Genomic DNA, 21,429 nt, shown 5'->3' with positions numbered 1-21,429 from the left:
GCTTTTCCGGTGATTCAAACGCTGTGACTCCTACGTTCACTCAACCTTACTGTAACAATTCCTCAATTTCTGGATTTAATACATTTTTCCCCAGCCCCAGCTAATTGTCTCCGTTTACATCTGTCTTTCATCACTAGCAAAGATTGTTCTTGCTTTTGCCATTGACGTAGCCTCTTACAGTCAATCTTGAAATGTCTAGATGCAATCGCATTGTTTGCACTTTTGGGAAAAGTAACAACTATCATTTTAACCATAACATCACATGATGCTATCTTTTTTCTCCTTATGCGATGTAGAGGCGTCTACATACATATTGAAAAACTATCTCAATCTATAAAGGATAGACCTATTTTCAATCAATGCTCATGGCACTAAGTGACCTCTTGGTCAAACCTCTAATCATGTGATCATACACCATTGATCATGGCCGCCACTTTCAGTGTTAAAAGTTCTATACGCTGATTTCATGTTTATAGGGACGTTTGGCAGCCAGAAGTAGGAGATAGATTGACAACAAGAAGGGAAGGAAGTAATGTTCATGACTGATTTGCTGTTTGTGTACTGTGTGATTCTACCAGTGTCAGACATCTTCAGAAAGAACTGATCAAAACGTTTTCGAGTTTTCTTAAGCTTGGTGGTAAAATCTCATGTGAAGTTATGGGGAACTACCATCACTCTGTTATAGCTGGTGGGCTTGAAATACTCTGTAAACCTTATTGTAGTGGCAGCACGAGACTGGTAACTCACCTGAAAGCCCTTCTCCAATGATAATTTTTATGTATACAATGTAAATATACCTAAAAAAAGGGTGCTAAAAGTATATTATGAGGACAGGGCACGAAATACGTCGAATACGTTAACTGCCAACAGTCTGTTCCGGTTCTAACACAGTTTCGTTTCTAATCTGGCACAATGATATTTGTTGATGAAATTATATGATACTGTTTGGCATTTAAAATCAAAAGCACATAGTAAACTGGAACTGCAATAATGAACAACTGCATAATGTAATCATGGTGACTCTTTTAAATCATATGTTGTCAGAAAGTTTTGAGAGGTATGATAAGAGTGAATGACTTTTGTGTGAATTATTCCTGTAGTATACAATGATGGTTGCAAGTCAGCAACTGATTGCTGGTGAGGATGAAATAGTACCTTTATATATCTGAATCAGTGTTTGAGGTTATAATAATAAAAATAAACGAGAATATTTATAATGCACCTTTTTTAGGCTAGGTATCCTGCTCAAAGCGTACAATCTGATCATTATTACCCCGCATAACCCAAGCTGCCTGTTAGGTGCTAGAAGGTTAATAGTGTCACGCCTTATTTCACCGGGTACCCATTGTCTGCTGGGTGAGGGATGGGGTAGTCTAGTGGTTAAGCGTTGGCTCGTCACGCCGAAGATCCGGGTTCGAATCCCCTCATGGGCACAATGTGTGAAGCCCATTTCTGGTGTCCCCCGCCGTGATATTGCTGGAATATTGCTAAAAGCGGCGTAAAACCAAACTCAGTCAGTCAGTCAGTCAGTCTGCTGGGTTAACAGAGGCAATTTTGAACAAACTCACTTGCCTAAGGTGAGACCACATGTATCACATGTGCTCCATTGTGGGGCAGGACAGAAGTTCTAGAAACTCTCAAGAGTCAAGCTACCAAAGGCAGTCACCCATCTAAGAACTCTCCGGGCCCAACGTTGCACAGGACCAAACGCCACGTCATCTTGCTGATGTTTTATCTTTTGTTTTGTTTGCAAAGTTCCATTTCAACATTGCTCTAAAGTGTGCATCAAGGTATGTGCCGGCATTCGCTAGTGAATCTGCTAACCCTCTTGCTGTTTGTGGACGTATTTTCATAGAATATAAAGATTGTGTTTGGAAAGCCACTAAAAGGTCGAATATGGTGTCGTGAAAGTAGCTAGATACAAGCTAATTTACCCTGTCAGACGCCATATCACGATATAAGATTACAGCAACACTGAAAGCTCGGGTGTTACCAGTGTTATGCAGGACATCCTCTCTGATGGCCAACAGGAAATGGTTGCATAGAATGGCAAGGTTCAAGTCCACAGCATCCTTTCTGCTCTGTATATCTGAGAACTATTGTGTTGGTGCAATCAGTCTTCCCAGGTGATTGTAGCAGCAGCAGATAGCAACATCCATAACATGTCAGTGCACACTTCAGACCTCTCTATCAATCAGTCTTCCCAGGTGATTGTAGCAGCAGCAGATAGCAACATCTATAACATGTCAGTGCACACTTCAGACCTCTCTATCAATTGTCAGGAAACAGGCCTTCTCCAGTCTTGAATCTGGAATATTTGGAAGATGTCAGGAAGTTGTTCGTTTATGACGTATTCAATCCATTTTCGGAATTTGTTCACCAATGTCTTTTCATATGGCTTGACAATTGTCTTGTGCATAGTGCATTAACTGCAGTGGTTTTGACAGAGAGACCTCATCTACCTGAATCTGACTGAAATACCTGCATTGTTTGTATGTACTTAATTTGTCTACAATTTGATAGATATTCTGTACATAAACAGTATCTTCTTCTGATGTCACAGGGGTTCTCTCCCCTTCCTCTGCCCTGGCTTACATTGATGAAGTATTTTAGTTTAGAATCTTCACTTTTACATTTTGTTTCTAATCATTGTCTCAGTGCCTGTCAGTGTGTGACCGCATGGGTACAATGTGTGAAACCCATTTCTGGTGTCCCCTGCCGCGATGTTGCTGGAATATTGCTAAAAGCGGCGTAAAACTAAACTCAAGTCAGTCAGTCAGTCAGTGTGTGAAGCCTATTTCTGGTGTCCTCCTCTGTGATATTGCTGGAAACCTCACTCACTCACTCACTCACGCAGTGCCTGTTTATCCCATTCCTGTCCTTGACACAACTTCAGGAGAGTGAACTGCCCCTGGGTGATGGACTTGCTGCCTGCTGGACTTGCTGCCTGCTGTAACAAGTACTCATGGACAATTGTGCTGATTGTATAATTGTCCAATATAATGCCAATCAGTTGTATATTTAGATGGTATCACCATACTGTTTGCAATTGTATTGATTTTTGCATTGACATTTGCCACAATATTGTGATGCAAGTGTGGACATTTGAAGTGGGTCTGCCTGCCTGTCTGCCTGCCTGTCTTCCCTTCTGCCCGTCTGCTTGCCCGTCTGTCTAGAGTTTGTCCATTGAGAAAGCAAGCAGCAGTTAAACATCAGAGCTGACCAGTCCTTGTTGTATCCTAATAAGGGGCGGTGGGGTAGCTTAATGGTTAAAGCTCTGGCTCGTCATGCCGAAGACCCGGGTTCGAATCCCCACATGGGTACAATGTGTGAAGCCCATTTCTGGTGTCCCCCGCCGTGATGTTGCTGGAATATTGCTAAAAGCTGCGTAAAACCAAACTCAGTCCGTCAGTATCCTAATAATGCCAGGCAGGGACACATCGAGTCCCATCTTGTGATGTCCTTCGGTTGACGTTGCCATGGCTACATGTCATTCATGGTATGATTATTATCTGTAAATCTGACATTGTACAAAGGCAAATTTTCTTATGGTTTGATTCTTCACCAGTACTATTTCTCCAGGATTGGAACTGTATTCCTGAGGTGTAACCACAGCTGACTTCACCAGTGCTATTTCTCTGGGATTGGAGCTATATTCCAAGGCGTAACCATTGCTGACTTCACCAGTACTATTTCTCCAGGATTGGAACAGTATTCCCGAGGTGTAACCACAGCTGACTTCACCGGTGCTATTTCTCCAGGATTGGAGCTGTATTCCTGAGGTGTAACCACAGCTGACTTCACCAGTACTATTTCTCCAGGATTGGAACAGTATTCCCGAGGTGTAACCACAGCTGACTTCACCGGTGCTATTTCTCCAGGATTGGAGCTGTATTCCGAGGCGTAACCACAGCTGACTTCACCAGTACTATTTCTCCGGGATTGGAGCTTATATTCCAAAGCTGACTTCAACAACTATTTCATTGCTGACTTCACCAGTACTATTTCTCCAGGATTGGAGCTGTATTCCGAGGCGTAACCACAGCTGACTTCACCAGTACTATTTCTCCAGGATTGGAACTGTATTCCCGAGGCGTAACCACAGCTAACTTCACCGGTAATATTTCTCCAGGATTGGAACAGTATTCCCGTGGTGTAACCACAGCTGACTTCAGCAGTGCTATTTCTCCAGGATTGGAACTGTATTCCGATGCGTAACCACAGCTGACTTCACCAGTACTATTTCTCCGGGATTGGAGCTGTATTCCAAGGCGTAATCATTGCTGATTCACCAGTACTATTTCTCTGGGATTGGAGCTGTATTCCAAGGCGTAACCACAGCTGACTTCACCGGTGCTATTTCTCCAGGATTGGAACTGTATTCCAAGGCGTAACCACAGATGACTTCACCGGTGCTATTTCTCCAGGATTGGAACTGTATTCCGATGCGTAACCACAGTTGAGTTCACCAGTGCTATTTCTCCAGGATTGGAACTGTATTCCGAGGTGTATCTATCAAAGGATCGTCATTTGCTGGGTATCAATGTCGGAAATTATTTCTATGTAGCTAAGCTGGTGTATCATCTGACACCTGTAGCCACATATTGCTGCCTTTGAAACAAGATCGGAGACCTTAAATCAGGAACATACGATTGTTGACTGAACATTTCTGAGCCTAACTATGCTGGACAGAGTTGGTCAGATTTCTGCTGATGGGGTCAAATGTCCTTCAACATGATAGCCTTGGAAGCAACAGACTTGTACATACATATGTTGTCCTGTTAATCAACTCACCGTTGTGAGCTTTCAAAGATCTATGTCCTTGATATTCTCACATAGCTACCTAATACGATTGACATAATATTGCCATTAATTGTTTGACCTTTTCTGGGTTAGTCAAAAAGTAGGATTCCTTTGGAGCTCCAGAAGCCATCAAATGCCATCTGATGGAACAGACTTTGATGTCTTCTGCAGAGTAACATAAGATGTTCTCACTGATTCGATGGTTGTTTCATGTTATGGTAGTCCATATTCCGAAACTCATCCATAGTTACAAGGTGCTAACCGAAATCAGATGGAAATTTTTACAAGAGGTGATGAATCTTGAGCATTTATGATCAGGTGTTGGAAGCCTTAGGACGTAAAGTGCTGAGATCTTGACTTGACCAGATCATTCCTCAGAATGTTCTCAACTCTCCAGTGCGTGAGGTGAGGCGTGGACCTTCTGTAATCAGGTCATCAATTTTATGAACATTTTCCTTCATGGTGGCAGGTCCCCCTCATCTTGGATCACCATCTCTTCTTTCCCATCTCAAACTTCTCTGCTTACCTCAAGCAGCTGCAAAGAAGAGCATCAACCTTTTAGACGAAAGGCTGTTGGAGTTGGCCTTTTCAATTGGAGACGGTCGTCATATTTTGGTGTATTATCACCAAGAGAGAATACCTGGTCACTATGATGCCTACAGGCGTATGCAGCCATGAAAGTTTCATGCTTTATGCATGCAGATCGTTATCGTTGTACGAGGGGCATTAAAAAAGTAGTCAGCCTAACTATATTCTCAATGTCCAATGTTTTAAAAGCTTCCATTTTACTTTGAAGGAATCATTAACAAAGCCATATCCAAAATTTCACATATGTAGGTAATGTGGTTAACACATTGGAGTATAATATTTCTTTAAAAATTGCAGAAAATGAAAAAGGATCAGTCATTATTGGTACCTCTTGGATAATGGTATGCCCTCAGATAACATCATATAAAATATGTTCAGTATAGTATTGGATGACTTCCCATCATAATCAACATGCAAAGATTGGGATTCCTTGATTTATGTTTAGACGGGGGCTGTTTTTTAAGGACACCCCCATTTTAATCTTTCAAAAACATTGTGTCCAGATATTCAAGCTGGTACTGTTTACAATATATTGAGAGCTGACACTTGTGTGACCATTCAGTATTTAGTTTGAACACTTGGCATCATGTATGAATAAGTGAAAAGTTGTGTCCTTATGATTACGTCATCTGAAAGGGGTGGGGTGGGGGGGTCTCCAAAATAAGCTCTTTCAGTAAACTTGAAGTGGGGAGTCACTTTAACAAGCGATTATGATTTCAAATTGCCTTTTTATGCACTTTAATATCTAAGTTTGATTTTAACGGACTTCTGCCTGTCTCAAACACACAAATGTTTCTTGCATATTTTGCTTCCTGAAGTTTGTGATGCATTTATTGTAGATTTTGCAAGATAAAAAGTCAAACAAAATGGGGATCGTGAGGCTGGAACATAGCAAAACCAATTTGCTTGAGGTTGACAGATAATATGTAGAAAAATGAAACTTAAAAAACAGCTGCATTTGTATCATATTCTAGGCGACACTGACTACTTTTTGAATGCCCCTGGTAATACACATTTTTCGAAATTAGATTTGGATGTATCTGAAAATGCCTATAGTTGATTCTTGGTGGCCAGGACCTAGATTTTCGAAGCTCTCTTAGCGCTAAGATAGTCGTAAGTTAATGGTAATGTATGGCACTTACGAATGTCTTAGTGCTAAGAGAGCTTCGAAAATCTAGACCCATTTCCTGAATGCAAAATAGTCTCCTTCTGACAAGTGTCCCAAAGAACAGTTTTAAGCATTGTGACAGACATGAAACCTAATCTCTGACGCATCTGAATGAGTCCACCATGTCAGATGTCAGGGAACTAGGTAATGATAGGGTCACAAACAGTTTTCTTGTGTATCATTCAACTGATATTCAAATACTCGATGCATATTTTGTCACCATTATGATATTTATAGGTGTCTTTCAGTGTTTAAGGTTATGAAACTTGAGTTGTGTATTCAATATATCAAGTTGACCATAATATTTATGAAGAAAATGTTTCATTTATTTAGACATGCAGCTGCCAGGGTTCAGGACACTCTCCTACCCAGAGTTCCATGCGGCAAGCCAGCATAGTACCTCTGCCACAGGCCAGAAAAATGTGATGATTCGTCACATCTTGCAATGTCCATTCAATATAATGTATAGATTTCTTTTACTCTTTTATTTTTGACGAGTCTACACATGTAACTAAACATCTTGGGTTCAGGAAAGACGTATTTCACTTCAAACTTTGAAAACATTTTCTGAAATTATCAAAATTTGTAAAATGAAATAATGATGACAGATGTGTAAATATTTTTAAAAAGAACATGAAAAGACACTGCACATGATGAGGATAATAGTTTCCAATTTGTCTGAGATGTCGTCAGTAGCAAGTGAAGTAAGCCATCATAAATGATGCTGTCCACTTATGTCAGTGAATAGATAAGTCAGATTTGTTTATTGTAGTGTGAGCTTCAGTACCTATGTGTCACTGATACCTTGTTATATTGGCTGTGTATTACATCAGTGTTTGTTTCCTGAACAATGCAAGTGATGGAGTATATGGTGATGACAACTGACCAGTGTTCTGTTCCCATCTGTTGTAGGTGTGGCGTGACCTGACAGAGTGGATGTGGCTCCCACACAGCACACCATGTCCGATGCTGACATCATGGCTGAGGCGTATGCTACCGACGGAAGCAGAACCCCAACACAGCCGGCTGTGGAAGAAAATGGGGAGGGAGGAGGAGCAGCAGACAAAGAACAACAGTCAGATGCCTTGGATATGTCTCATACACCTGTCTCCCGCTTTGGCCGCAAGTTCTCCAGTCCAAACCTTGTATCAAGTGCCATGATGAACAGCCTCCGCTATGGGCATAGTAACAAGCTGGCCTGTCGCTACTGTGGAAAGACTTTCTCACAGGCAGGCTACATAAAGGCGCATGAACGATTGCACACAGGAGAAAAACCATTTGCTTGTTCTGTGTGCGGTAAGCGATTTAGTGACCCAAGCAATTGGAAGAAACATGAGCGAGTCCACTCTAATCATAGTAACAACAATGTAGGAGGGGGTGGGGGTGGGGGTAGCAATTCTTCCAGTCCAAAGACCCCACCAGTTCCGCAGCCACAGTCATTGGTCAAGTCTGAGAGTGAAAGGAGCCTTGTAATTCGGGCAGCCAGCTCAATGATCACCTCCTCTTTGCAGCAAAGGATGCTCAATGGGACCGAGATGAATTCTCCCATTGTCTGCAAGCTATGTGGGAAGGTATTTTCTAGTCAAAGCAGCCTGAGCACTCACAAGAGAATCCATACAGGTGAGAGACCCTATACCTGTATATCCTGTGGCAAGAGCTTCACCCAGATAGGCACGCTACGGACTCACGAAAGGATTCACACAGGGGAAAAGCCCTATGTCTGCAAGGTCTGTGGGAGGACGTTTGCTCAGAGTGGAAGCTACAGGATGCATGAGCGGAGGCACATGACTGACACAATCCAGAGATGCCACATCTGCTACGCTACATTCACAAAATGGCAGGATTTGCAGCAGCACATGACAACCCACCCCCAGATGTCGGAAGCCATGATGGACTACTCTCCACCTGGGCTCGTGAGTCCAGGTCACCAGCCCAGTGACCAGAAAGAAGATCTGAGGGGTCCTAGTCTTCCTGTGTCCCACGCAGACACTATCCTGCTGGAGGGCGAGGGGCATTTCCAGGCACAGTCAGTGTTTCAGGTAAGACGGCGCTAACACCCATGTTCAAATGGTTCCACTTGTTTCACCCAGAAATGGTTATTGCATTAGAAGTTGCCCAGAGGCAGACACTGATGTTACAGGCTGCTGTCTCATGTCTACTAACTACGACCATGAACAGGTACACAACAAATATCCAGAGATTCAGAGAAGCTTTTGGCCATGTGGGTATGATACCCATACTTTTGAAACTAAGTGGGTATTTCCAACTTAAAGTGGGTATCTATACTTTTAGATACCCACCATCTTTTCAAAATACGGGTATTCATTTCAAATAAGTATAAGATGTGTGACATTTTCTATTCAATAATAAAATAACCCAAAATCCTTCTAACAATGCTGGGGCAGTGGGGTAGTCTAGTGGTTAAAGCGTCACGCTGTCACGCCGAAGACCTTGGTTCGATTCCCTGCATGGGTACAATTTGTGAAGCCCATTTCTTGTGTCCCCCGGCCGTGATATTGCAGGAATACTCAGTCAGTCGTCCTGACAATGCTAAGTTATGGCTATTACAGCTTTATCTACTTGTGCTGTAAGAAATAATATGTGCTGTAGTCTACATCCGTTTTGGTGTAAAACAAGGTAACAAGATGGCTATTAGATGATAAACAGCCATGTCTTCACTCTAACAGGGTTTTTTCCGAAACCTTGTAGGGGGCTGTGGGGTAGATTAGTGGTTAAAGTGTTCGCTCGTCATGCCGAAGACCCGGGTTTGATTCCCCACATGGGTACATGTGAAGCCCATTTCTGGTGTCCCCCAGCCGTGGTATTGCAGGAATATTGCTTAAAGCTGTGTAAAACCACACTCCCTCACTCCGTCAAAACCTTATTCCCATTGTGTTGTTTCACTTCCACGCCGCGAATAGCTAATGTTACAAGTTCATTTAAAATATCCCTGGCAATTTATTCTGATTGTGAAACACAATACTTGCCTATTAATTCAACTGGCAGTCCTCTAATGAAGTTGTATCCTGTTCGCAAAGTTTAAAAAAAATTAGATATTCTACTTTGAGCGTATGGAAGCCATTATTGATTCGTTTACAGGACGTGTTGAAAGAAAACAGCTATTTGATTGATAGCTGTTTATAGATTGATAGCTGTTTATAGATGGGCCAATCAGTTAAGGGTTAACAAAGCATTATTTGTATTTATCTGCATTGCACTTTTTAATTGCATTTAGAATTATTCAAGATTCTTTTAATCGGGAATATTTAGAGATAGAAAAAAGTTTGACTGGCTTGAATTGATACGATATGCAACATGGTTTTGATGTACTCATTGTACTGAGTAAATACGCATTGTTATTTTGACAAAGCGTAAATGTAAATATTTAGGGATTTTTCATACGTTGGCATTTATTTTACTTGCGTATTTCAACTTTTCTATAGCGTATTATACGCTTATCTGGAGCTCTGAATAATTGTTGTGAATACCCATTAAATACCAAGTATGGAGAATACCCATTAAATACCAAGTATGGAGAATAACCATTATATACCAAGTATGGAGAATACCCATTATATACCAAGTATGAAGAATACCCATTATATACCAAGTATGAAGAATACCCATTAAATACCAAGTATGGAGAATACCCATTATATACCAAGTATGGAGATAACCCATTATATACCAAGTATGAAGAATACCCATTAAATACCAAGTATGAAGAATACCCATTAAATACCAAGTATGGAGAATAACCATTATATACCAAGTATGGAGAATACCCATTATATACCAAGTATGAAGAATACCCATTAAACACCAAGTATGGGGAATACCCATTAAATGCGAAGTGTGGAAAATTTTGTCTAGCTCAGTAGTACCGTATATGACTGTCTATAAGCCGAATTTTGAGGACCAAAAAAAGCAGTCTGTAGAAGGGGGTCGTCTTATCCATGGGTTACGCTTTCGACAAACTTTTTTCCAGGGGTAAGAAAACAACATCGTATCACTGCGCGTGAACAAACAACAGAAGACGACTTTGTCAGTAGAGACGTCAAATTTGCAATTAAACATCACTAGACAAGATTATTTATCTTTAAGTTATAAGTTTTTTTTGCTGGTCATTGTATTATTTGCAGGGATTAAGATTATCGTGTGTATCTGAGCCGGAAATAGCAATCAGCTGTGCACACGTTTCCCGGCGAACAAGTTCAAACATGCACAATAATATAACGGGATGAATTCTGACACAGTCATCAGTAAAATATAATACAGAATACTATTATTTAACCCAAAGAAATATATCCTAGCATTGTGTAATTTTAATTACAGTTTTTATGTAAAATATATATGATCAACACTAAGGTTATACGGACCCTCATGAACGTGGTAAGCAGAAGTTGTACGCACATGGAATGGGGTAAAATACGGAAGCCATTTAAATTCACACATTTTTACCGATGTTACTGTATAGCAGTCAATGGAAAACGAGGCGGTAATCAGTTCGTGATTGTTAAATGGGGTAAAATAAGCAAGCCAGTTTGTTGCTACAATAAATATGATATTTAGAGAAGCAAAATATATTATGCATTTTCTGTCAACTAAGCGCTTCGTTTCGATCCGCGAGTAGACACAAAATATATGACTGTGAATTCTTTGAATAATGTGGACCAAAGTTATAATTATTGGTAACTGCCAGTTGTCTGTGGTCTGTGTTTGCCTCGATTAGGACCCCATCGCGGGGGATCGACTTATGCACGAAACATACCATTTTGACACTGATTTTAAGGGTCAAGTTTGGGGGTCGTCTTATCCATGGGATTGTCTTATAGAAGGTCATATACGGTAATTGATTTGGACAAGCTTGGATTCACTGTCAAGTCATGATTGATTTGATCCTGGGATCGCTGGTTTCGATGCCAAACTTTCCCTGATGCTTGATTTGAGAGTGACACATCGTTGTTTGTGATGGTCATCAATGTGTTGAAAACCTGCATCTCTGTGTCTATTCTAGACTAAGGCTTAGTCTCTGAATATATATAATTTTGATAGTAACAAACAAGCCCATTTATATTGAAAAGGAGCCCTAGGGAGACCAGAGATTCAGAACCTGAGGAAATCTAGACTTGCGTTATTTAGGGCTTTAGCACTGCAGATAGGGCTTGGCAGTAGGGAACATAATGTGGTTCAGGGACTGTGAGACAGACTATGTCTATTCCTTCTACAGGTTATGCACCATAATTTGCCTGAAAATGTACTGAAAGCTGGTTGTCCTGTCTGTGTCTGAATTTGTATGTCAAATATTTCATTTGAAATTCTAAAATTCTAACCCTATTTTAAAAGATGTTTCATTTTTTGCTTATAAGATATGCATGTGTTAGGTCATTATTTACAGAGGAAAAGAACGATTGATCGTTTAAAATATAAGATTGAGATAAATCCATTTTTCTCTACAATTACCTAGTTCCTGTTTGGGATACTTTCATTAAGTCATTGCTTAATCATATGGTGTCCTACAAATCACTGAATGTTATTATTTTGTTGTGAGGGTTCTTTTTTAGTGAGTATTGTTACATTTGACCACTTTCTAAATGGCATTGTGTATTCATAATATAGCTATGGCCATGCAAATTTCAGTTGATTACAGACAAATTAATACAGTCCTGAGACATGTACACCAAACAGCTGACATGAGACATCGCCACAAGTTATGAAATTAGTTTTGACATTGGATAACACTTTTGAGGCCTAATAAGGCAAATTTTATGTAAATGTGCTAAACCTAATTTGATTGATGATGCCAGATAGCTAAAGCAATTAAATGAGTAATGCAGTAACTACTCCAAACTTGCTGATGGAAGTACTAGCAGATGATATGACAGTTCTTTGGCATGTTGGCAGACATGCCTTGATACACAGACCTATATCCCATGTGTTTTGAATTATACGTAGCATCTGTCAGCACACTTTTTTGTTTTAGACCTATGAAGATCTGGGTTTGAAGTGACCCATGCTTGTCATAAGAGGTGGTCAGGCTCGCTGACTTGGTTGACACATGTCATCGTAACCCAATTGTGCAGATCGATGCTCATGTTGTTGATCACTGGGTTGTCTGGTCCCAACTCAGTTATTTACAGACCGCCGCCAAATAGCTGGATATGTGGCTAAAGGTGCAGATTAATATTAACAGTTAACTTTACAAACTTTCAATCTTCAGTCATCAAACAAACAAGCAAATCATTGGCCAGTCTTCTACAACTAGTACAAGGTAAACAAGTGGACCATTTAAGTAAACATACCAAGGTTTATGGCACCAGGACCTGAATGGACAACTGGTGCCTATAGGTATTTGATTGTCTCAGAGATTTTTACACACCAATGTTTAGTTGTGACATATTTCCCCAAAGTAAAGAGATTACAGCTAACATGTAGCAGCAGAAATAGAATGATCAGAAGTTACGTTCTGGTTACCAAACTGTTTCTTGTACATCTGGCTTTGTGATTTTGATTTCTTTTATTAATTTTGTTCAAATTTCATAATTTACATTAAAACTGAATGTGATTTAAGCCACACCTTGTATCTCGTTATTTGCTGTATGTACAAATATGTTCTAATTGCAGATTGGCTCATCGCAGTGACTTGTCAGACATGTACTTTGATATGTGATTGTAACATACCATAGTGCTTCCATTATGATTACATTTCTATATGATATATTTCTAGTTTGGATGTATTTAGAAATAGCAGAAACTAGATTAACTGTACGTTACAATATTAAGTTTAGATGAATAAATTTCATGACAAACAATTTTTACAGCTGGTTGCTGTTTCTGACTTACATGACAGTTACAGATGACAACCTTAATCACTGCATATAAAAGAAATTCCTGGCTTGACGGATTGTAATATATCATAAATACTGAAGTGTGTTTGGTGTCTTCCTACATCCGTGTGTGCCCGCACGCAACTTGCGCTCAAACACACAAAATCTATTGGTCATCCCATCCTACAAACCAAAATCCTTTGGATACTGATTGTTCTCTTACACTGTATCTGTGCTTTGGAACTCTCTCCCATGTGTCATTAAAAGCTGTTGCTATTGACATTTTTATGTCCAGACTTAAAACCCACCTTTTTTCAGCACATTACTTATAATTTCAACTGTAAATACTCCACTGTGAATATTCTGTAGCGCTTTGAACATGCCTTTGGGTGTGGTATAGGCGCATTTTAAATATAGTAATTTATCTTATAGATTTTAGTGACCAAGTGGAGGTCTCCTATGAACATCTGTTGATGACTGCATAGATAGATCTTTGATAACCTAGTACATAATGAAAGAACAGGTGTCAAAGTTTTGTTGCTTTACTTCCATGATTTATGACCTGATATATCTTGATTCGTTATCAAACCAGAATTATACTGGTGCTATGGCCTAATTTCATCTTCAGGCATGTTATGCCATTGTTAATTATCTGGGATTTTGTCTGATGTATGATTGGATGACAACCAAGGTGAAGGTCACTGAACTAGGCAGGAAATGGTCATGTACATGATAACTTTATGATTTGAAATTGCTTGCGTACATAAATATCATCCTCCGGGTGGGGAACGAAATTGGTTTCTTTTTGTTTTGAATGTCAAGTTCTCTTGAATGTAACCTGTTCTGCTTCTTTCTGGGGTAAAACAAGCCACTGTTTGTTTGAGGAGCAGCTTGAAATTATGAAGAATGTGTGTGGTAGAAGTGATGGGTTGAGGTCATTACACTGAAAGTGGGTATAATTTTCTTGTTCTTGTTGCAGCAATGGGTATCCCTGTGCATAAATATCCCCTCATTGTGTACTTCTGAATAACAACACCTTCACAAATGATCTACTTTCATTTGTTGAGAGGATTTTCTATAGCGAGGGACAGAAATATATTTTGGTTAAAGTATGGCTCAGACTCATTAAAAGAGATTAGGGTGCCCTTTTTAATTAGAAAATGAATGATATTTTTCGCACTTTTATGACCTTTGTCGATGTTCCACCGAGGCTAGATATTAGTGGTTGTAATTTTGAAGATTTGCCTCCTGTTTTTGCAGAGAATAATCATTCCATTTGTCATTTCTAAATGCCCGCATTTGGTTTACTTATGCCACAAGGTTTTGTTGTTAGCCTGGTTAAATAAATATCCGAACTGTTAGTGTAGTTGTGTTTATAGGGGTATGAATCTAGTTGAAGATGCACTATATAGCTCATTACATTTATTTCTTCCAGGGTCAACTGCCTCCCTTCTCCTCAATCATGCCGTTTCGATCGCCAGTAGGAACATCATTTTCCCCCAGCTTGTCTGCTCCTCTCAGCATGTACACATCGTCACCTATCACATGCCTCCCTGACCAGCCCGAGATGGGTCTTCTACGGCCCCAGTACTTCCCCAGTATGAGCTTGGCAACACAACTTAAGCTTCCCGAGCAGACGTCACCCGTGTCAACACCTACTGGCACCACAGAAAATAATGAGGTGGTGAGCACAACCAGCCATGGCCAGATCCGCAAATATAGCACTGAGTCCCATAACTCGCCCCCAATTTCCACACTAGATGCCCAAGGAGATGCCAACAGCAAGACGGATCAAGATGCTGACACATCCCAGAATGCAGGGGGACTGAGTGAGTCCAGTGACAGCGGCTCCCAGACTCCTGATGGAGTGGAAAACGGAGGAACTGATGATGCCCAGCCGTTGGCCATCGAGAGGCAGAATCTCAACACTCGCATGATGCCATCTTCCTCAAGCGGACGTAAGCAGCGTCACCCCATGCGACGTTACAGCAGCAGCGCCAGCAGCGAGCAGGAGATGCCTCAGTCGACTTCCTGCCTTCCCACCAACATACACACCAATGGGATGAAACTGCCTGCGGAGCCGAATGACGCCGAGGACGTGGCGCTGGTGTCTTATCTCCTGTGGAAAGGTAAGGTCTACAAGTGTGAACACTGCCACATCATTTTCGATGACTGCACCCTGTACCTTCTCCACAACGGCTTCCACTCTCATGACTCCGACCCCTTCAAATGTGTCATCTGCAAACTCTCTTGTAAAGACCGCATCGACTTCAACTGCCACCTGACAAGTCACATCAAGTAAACACAGCATCACAGTAACAGGAAAAATACTTCAAATATTTTTGACTGCTAGTTTTTTTCAAACTATGTAAGGTGGTGGACCACATATCACCATGCTTTTGTTCATCTAATGATTTGATATATTTAGTGTTTTTTAATTCTTCACTTGGACCACAGGTTGCTAAAACAATTCTTGGTAAATCATTCATTCATGAAAATGATTATCACTTTTGTACTGATAGACGAATTGTATTATTGTCTGTTCGACAGACTCTAAAAGATGCCATAGCCAAAACAATATGATTATTCCATTGGCCATGAAAGCTTTATTTATACAATTTTGAAGTGCTTTTATCATGTTTTCATGTTACATTTGTGTAAACATTTATTGTTTGTATTCACCAAGTATGATTCTCCAAATCTTGAACAAGAAATGTATTTTTATTGGAAATCTGTGAATACTACTGTAATTTCAATGTGCAGGGTATTGTGTTTACGAGCGCATGTCAGTGTAGATAAATATTTACATATATTCATGTAGAAACAGGACCAAGCATGAAGTATTTATTGTTTCTTTCCAGATTCAACATAAAAAGGTTAAGTGCATTTGGTTATAATTTCAACATTTGATAAATTTTTGCATAAATGAGAGCATTATATATTAAGCTGCATTCATAATGTTTCATAATACTCATTGACATATCTGCACCTCATCTCCTGTCTTCTAGACGGGATTTTATGTGACATCACTCTTGTCTGTCTTCTGTATCAAGCATTTCACATTTTTAAGAGGTCTTGAGTCCTCTTTAAAATGCCTATTGAGAAAAAAAAATCAAACAAATTTTGAAAATGAAACCTCAGTCTCAGATGCACTGGCACACAGCAAGGATACTGGGTGAAAATGATTCATTGTGACATATTTCCTTTTTCTACTGCATGTTCATGTGCAATGTGAAGGTTTGGGATATAGGTGTACTGTGTTATCATGTAAACCCAGCGTGTGTGGCTGCTCGCCTGTTTCAGTCTGCCAGTACAGCACTGTGTTGCCACCACTCAGAATGTACTCACTGCTCCTTCTAGTCAACATTGGCAGTGCCATCAATGTCAGTCTTGTTCAAGGTTTTCAACAAATGTTATTTTGCATTCAGAACTGATGTAGGAAAGTAGGTGTTTGGTATCATTGGGTTCTACTCTGTGGTAGAAGTTCTTACTGCATTTGATTTGTCGGCAGAGACCTGAGTATCAATTAGAAACTGTATATAGGAGTACCTGTGCTGTAGAATCATTCTCTTTTGGAGTTACTTTCGCGGTATCAAGTTTGACATGCCTGTTTGGAAGAACATCATCGTGATGTTGTTCAGTTTGTCCGTGGACCAAAGGCAGGTGTGCACTGCAGTTGACAACATAGGCGAGATACATCAGTTCCTGAACACGTGAAGGAAGTCCTTGGTGGGATACCTACTCTGGGGATTCCCATCATTGAGGATGCTAGATGCTGCTGCCATCATTATAAACGGGCTACAAATGCTGTGAGATGTTTATACAGACACTGTACTGTCACTGTTTGTGTTCTGGCCGCCATGATATTACTCCTAAGGCTGCTGGCTGTATGTACAATATTGTACACTTATATATATTACCGTCAATGGTACATTTGCCAGGAAATAGTTTTCTTCAATATTCTTTATCAGCCTGTTTAGTTTGATGAAAGTGTTGACTACTTAGACCTTGATGTGATTGTGTTGTGGGTATATTCATGTATAGCTAGTGAGGCCAGCTCCTCCCCGGGGCTGATGCAGGGGCACCTGCTGCGAAGGGGTGCCCCCTTCAGCACCATACTTATGTATATAGTGACCATAGATGAGGTGTGGGACAACACACCAACACACGTCATGTAGTGGGGCTGCCATTACACATTGCAACGGATTCAAATGTCAAAAATTGTTATATGCCAAAGATCAAAAGAAAAGCTTTATACTGAGTGTACTTACTATTTCCTCGCCGCACAAATTCCAGTTGTCCGTGTCAGTAAAACAGGGGACTAGTTACCTACTTACATTTAATACAGTTATGTTCTTCAAAGTCAAAGTGTTTGGACCAAGTCAGAAGACTGAGTGATAGTTTGATATTTTCATATACATTGTACATGTATAGATATGCATGCTTGCCAGTGTGAGGGCCGAGTGCCGACCAATAGATCTGACACTTTACAAAGTAATTGGGCAGTGATCAATATTGTTTATCATTCTTTCGTCAGTCAGTCACCTCAAAGGTGAACTTTTATATATAATCAAAGTTACATTTAATTTTCCTATATGATATTATGGGTTTAGTAACAATTTATGTTATTGCCCCATTTATTTGGGCATTGTGTGTCAAGAATATATTATATATTTTATGGATGTATTTAGCAGATACCATGTACATGTAGGTATTTTTTGTAATCTGCCTGCTTTTGATTATATTATCATGCAATAGATATACGTGATTACTCTGATTGTCCAGAATCAAAATTCTTGAATGTGATTGTGAGGCCCCTGCTGCTGCTGCTGCTGCTGATGTTGTCTATGCTGCTGCCTGGATAATACGGGCCGACACATAGCGGAGGGGGAGTACATGGCTAGGACCAGGCTCCAGTGTGTGGCAGATGTCCGACCTATCTGCATCACAGTGGTGGCCAGCATGTGTTGTCTCATTGTGTACTGGACATGGCAGTGTTGGTAAGTAAATGTGTGACGTGAAGGATGACCTCGGCATCACCAGCAGCAGCACCAGCAGCAGCACCACCAGCACCAGCTGCAGCAGGAGGCCTCATCCTCCTCTTCCTCCTCCTCCTACTTTCCCAGTGTTCTCTCTGCCAAGCAGCAAACACAGGCCAGCTACACACCTTACACATATTAGTGTACACATGCTTAAAGCAATTATGTGTAGTGGTGTTCTAGCAATATACACTGAAGTTGTTGTGTGAGCAGGCCTCCACTGGTCCGAGTCGCCATCCAGAAGTGTGTCCAGTCACTATAAACCCCGGCAGAAGGGCCACCAACCCATCCCTTGCTGACAACTGGCAGTTGATACACCACTACTCCCAGACTTAGCGTAAAGAGTGGGTGCCACTCACGTGTGTCCCGTACATTCAGTACTTATAACACATCTATTCTATGAAACTTTGTGTGCCACAGTAAATTGTATCTGGTTGGTAATCTCCACATATCTGTAGCAGTGGCGAGTGTCCTCCTTCATGCCTAGCTTCATGCTGTGGAGGAAATCGATCGAACTGACTGAAAATATCTGTGCTTGTGAAGACTTTTATCATCATATACAAATTGTTTTTTAATATTTTTTGTACGTCTTTATGTCTCTGTGGATAAATATATAAATATGAGATACAATATTTTCAGTTGGAGGGTTTCAAAAGTAATTTGGAGATTAAAACCAACTTAGAGCCCCTTTTCCAGCTGCGTGTTTAATGGAAGGTCATTGAGTGACCTTGTGTCTCTGTCCGTCCACTTCAGTTGATGCCAGGTAAGGTGATCCTGGTGGCCTCTTCTCTATGTACTGGCTGGTGACTCTGGACAGTGTGCCAGCCTTTCATTGTGATTTAAAGATCATCATGCAACCAGCTAAGTCCATCATGTTTTTTATTGAAAGCAATATATTATATGGCCAGTCTTGTATAATGCCTTTACAGGACTCCTGTCAGTCTTCTCCAAGCCATGCAGATGAAGCTTCAAGCTACAGCAATACTAACCATGCCTACTTTATCTCTATTTTATCTGTGGTGCTGGATCAACAATTACATTTGTCTCATAGTTATATTATTTGTGTAACATGACATATATATATATCTATATATATTTCCAGTTTTTGTCTATTTTAAGTGAATGGTGACATCCTAGCTGACTACCTAGTAGTGGTGTCACATGTTGGTTAGTGTTAAGACTGCTACTGCTAGCTAGATGTGTTGTCTTGTGTAACTGTGGCCGTCTGTGCTGTCATCCTGCCCCATCACCTATACAGCTTTGCAGCTCTCCACCTCTTGGGTTGACCTTGCCACACCCTACTTGAAGCTTGAAGACTGTTCCCCATTTGCTGTTGCAAACTTCCTCACCCTATGTGCCCAGTGCTTACCTGCTCTGTCCGACCCTATCTTTATACCTGCCAGGCAGCCAGTCTCTACCCTTTATGCAAGTACATATTGTAGACACAGTTCCATAACATGTTACATGTCAAGGTATACCAGCCCATAAGGTAGAACACATTGTATCACTCCATGCTATAAGGTAGGACACATTGTATCACTCCAAGCAATGAGGTAGGACACATTGTATCACTCAAAGATATAAGGTAGGACACATTGTATCACTCCAAGCAATGAGGTAGGACACATTGTATCACTCCATGCTATAAGGTAGGACACATTGTATCACTCCAAGCTGTAAGGTAGGACACATTGTATCACTCCAAGCTATAAGGTAGGACACATTGTATCACTCCAAGCTATAAGGTAGGACACATTGTATCACTCCAAGCAATGAGGTAGGACACATTGTATCACTCCAAGCTATAAGGTAGGACACATTGTATCACTCCAAACTATAAGGTAGGACACATTGTATCACTCCAAGCTATAAGGTAGGACACATTGTATCATTCCAAGCTATAAGGTAGGACACATTGTATCACTCCAAGCTATAAGGTAGGACACATTGTATCACTCCAAGCTATAAGGTAGGACACATTGTATCACTCCAAGCTATAAGGTAGGACACATGGTATCACTCCAAGCTATAAAGAGGTAGGACACACTACAGCAAACCACATCTTAATGTACGACACTTTACTGAAGCCCATCCCATAAGACAATAAACCAGTTAGTACTATGCATGAGATGCATTGACACACCCTGTCAATCGTAGTAATTGATGCTATTTCCTCCTTGTAAACCCCCTTAACAATATCATGCTGACATTTTAGAAACAATACCATACCTTACTCTACACAACCCCCCAAACTGATTTACTCCTTACTAGACAATCCATCCCGACAGCACCACCTCTTACTCCATACCAACCCACTGGATGATACTTTACCTTACTGTAACAAAAAAAAAGTCTCAGAAAATGCCTCATGCTTTACTTTCCACAAAAATGTTTTCAACATCTGGACATCTTCTTCCACAAAACTATGTTTGTAATGGCACTACACCTTCTCCACACACATCTCACCAGGCAGCGCTGCGGTCTACTCAGACCTGCACATCCTGTCCACTTAATGAGCAGGTGCTCCAACACACCAACATTGGCCACTGCATCATGTAGTATGTAACCTGGCCTGTATCCACTCACTCACACCCCTTGTTCATTAACCGATGTTGAGTCATGAAGCACATGGAGAGGTGGGAAAACACCAATGTTATTAAATACAGCTTTATTTAGTGTGCTGGTACACATTATACACATTTACCAAAGATATTCTTTCCGAGATATGTGCACAGATTTCCCAAGGCAATGTGCTTACTGACAGCAGGCATCTGCAGCAGACACCTACACCCCATCTCCCACTGTGGTGTTGCCTTCCCCTTCCCTCCTCCTGGTGGCGGGGTACCTGCACCACTACGCCAGTAACCCATGAGTGAATGGAGTCACCATGAAGTTAGCTTCCCCAAGAATGTTGTCCATGCAGGCATGCAGGTGTTTTTCAGCTTTGAGCATATCTGTGTTCCTGTGTTCTACATGTAGTCATGAAGCAGTCTTCTTCCGGGTA

The 21,429-nt window shown here is 40.8% G+C and overlaps 1 protein-coding gene across 1 annotated transcript in view; it reads left to right on the top strand.

Annotated features, from left to right (window-relative positions):
- The window catches only part of LOC124279068 (zinc finger protein 629-like), a 29,811-nt gene extending 9,968 nt beyond the window's left edge, over positions 1-19,843 (top strand). Inside the window, exons 2-3 of the mRNA XM_046714867.1 lie at positions 7,472-8,598; positions 14,822-19,843. Coding sequence (XP_046570823.1) covers positions 7,519-8,598; positions 14,822-15,688 — 1,947 coding nt within the window. The 5' untranslated portion in view covers positions 7,472-7,518 and the 3' untranslated portion in view covers positions 15,689-19,843. The remainder of the gene's footprint in view (positions 1-7,471; positions 8,599-14,821) is intronic.
- Positions 19,844-21,429: the final 1,586 nt, after the last annotated feature.

Source organism: Haliotis rubra, unplaced genomic scaffold, assembly GCF_003918875.1.
Source record: "Haliotis rubra isolate DU_JTF1 unplaced genomic scaffold, ASM391887v1 Scf246, whole genome shotgun sequence".
NCBI classification, from domain to species: Eukaryota; Metazoa; Mollusca; class Gastropoda; order Lepetellida; family Haliotidae; genus Haliotis; species Haliotis rubra.
This window is presented reverse-complemented; position numbering and strand designations above follow the sequence as displayed.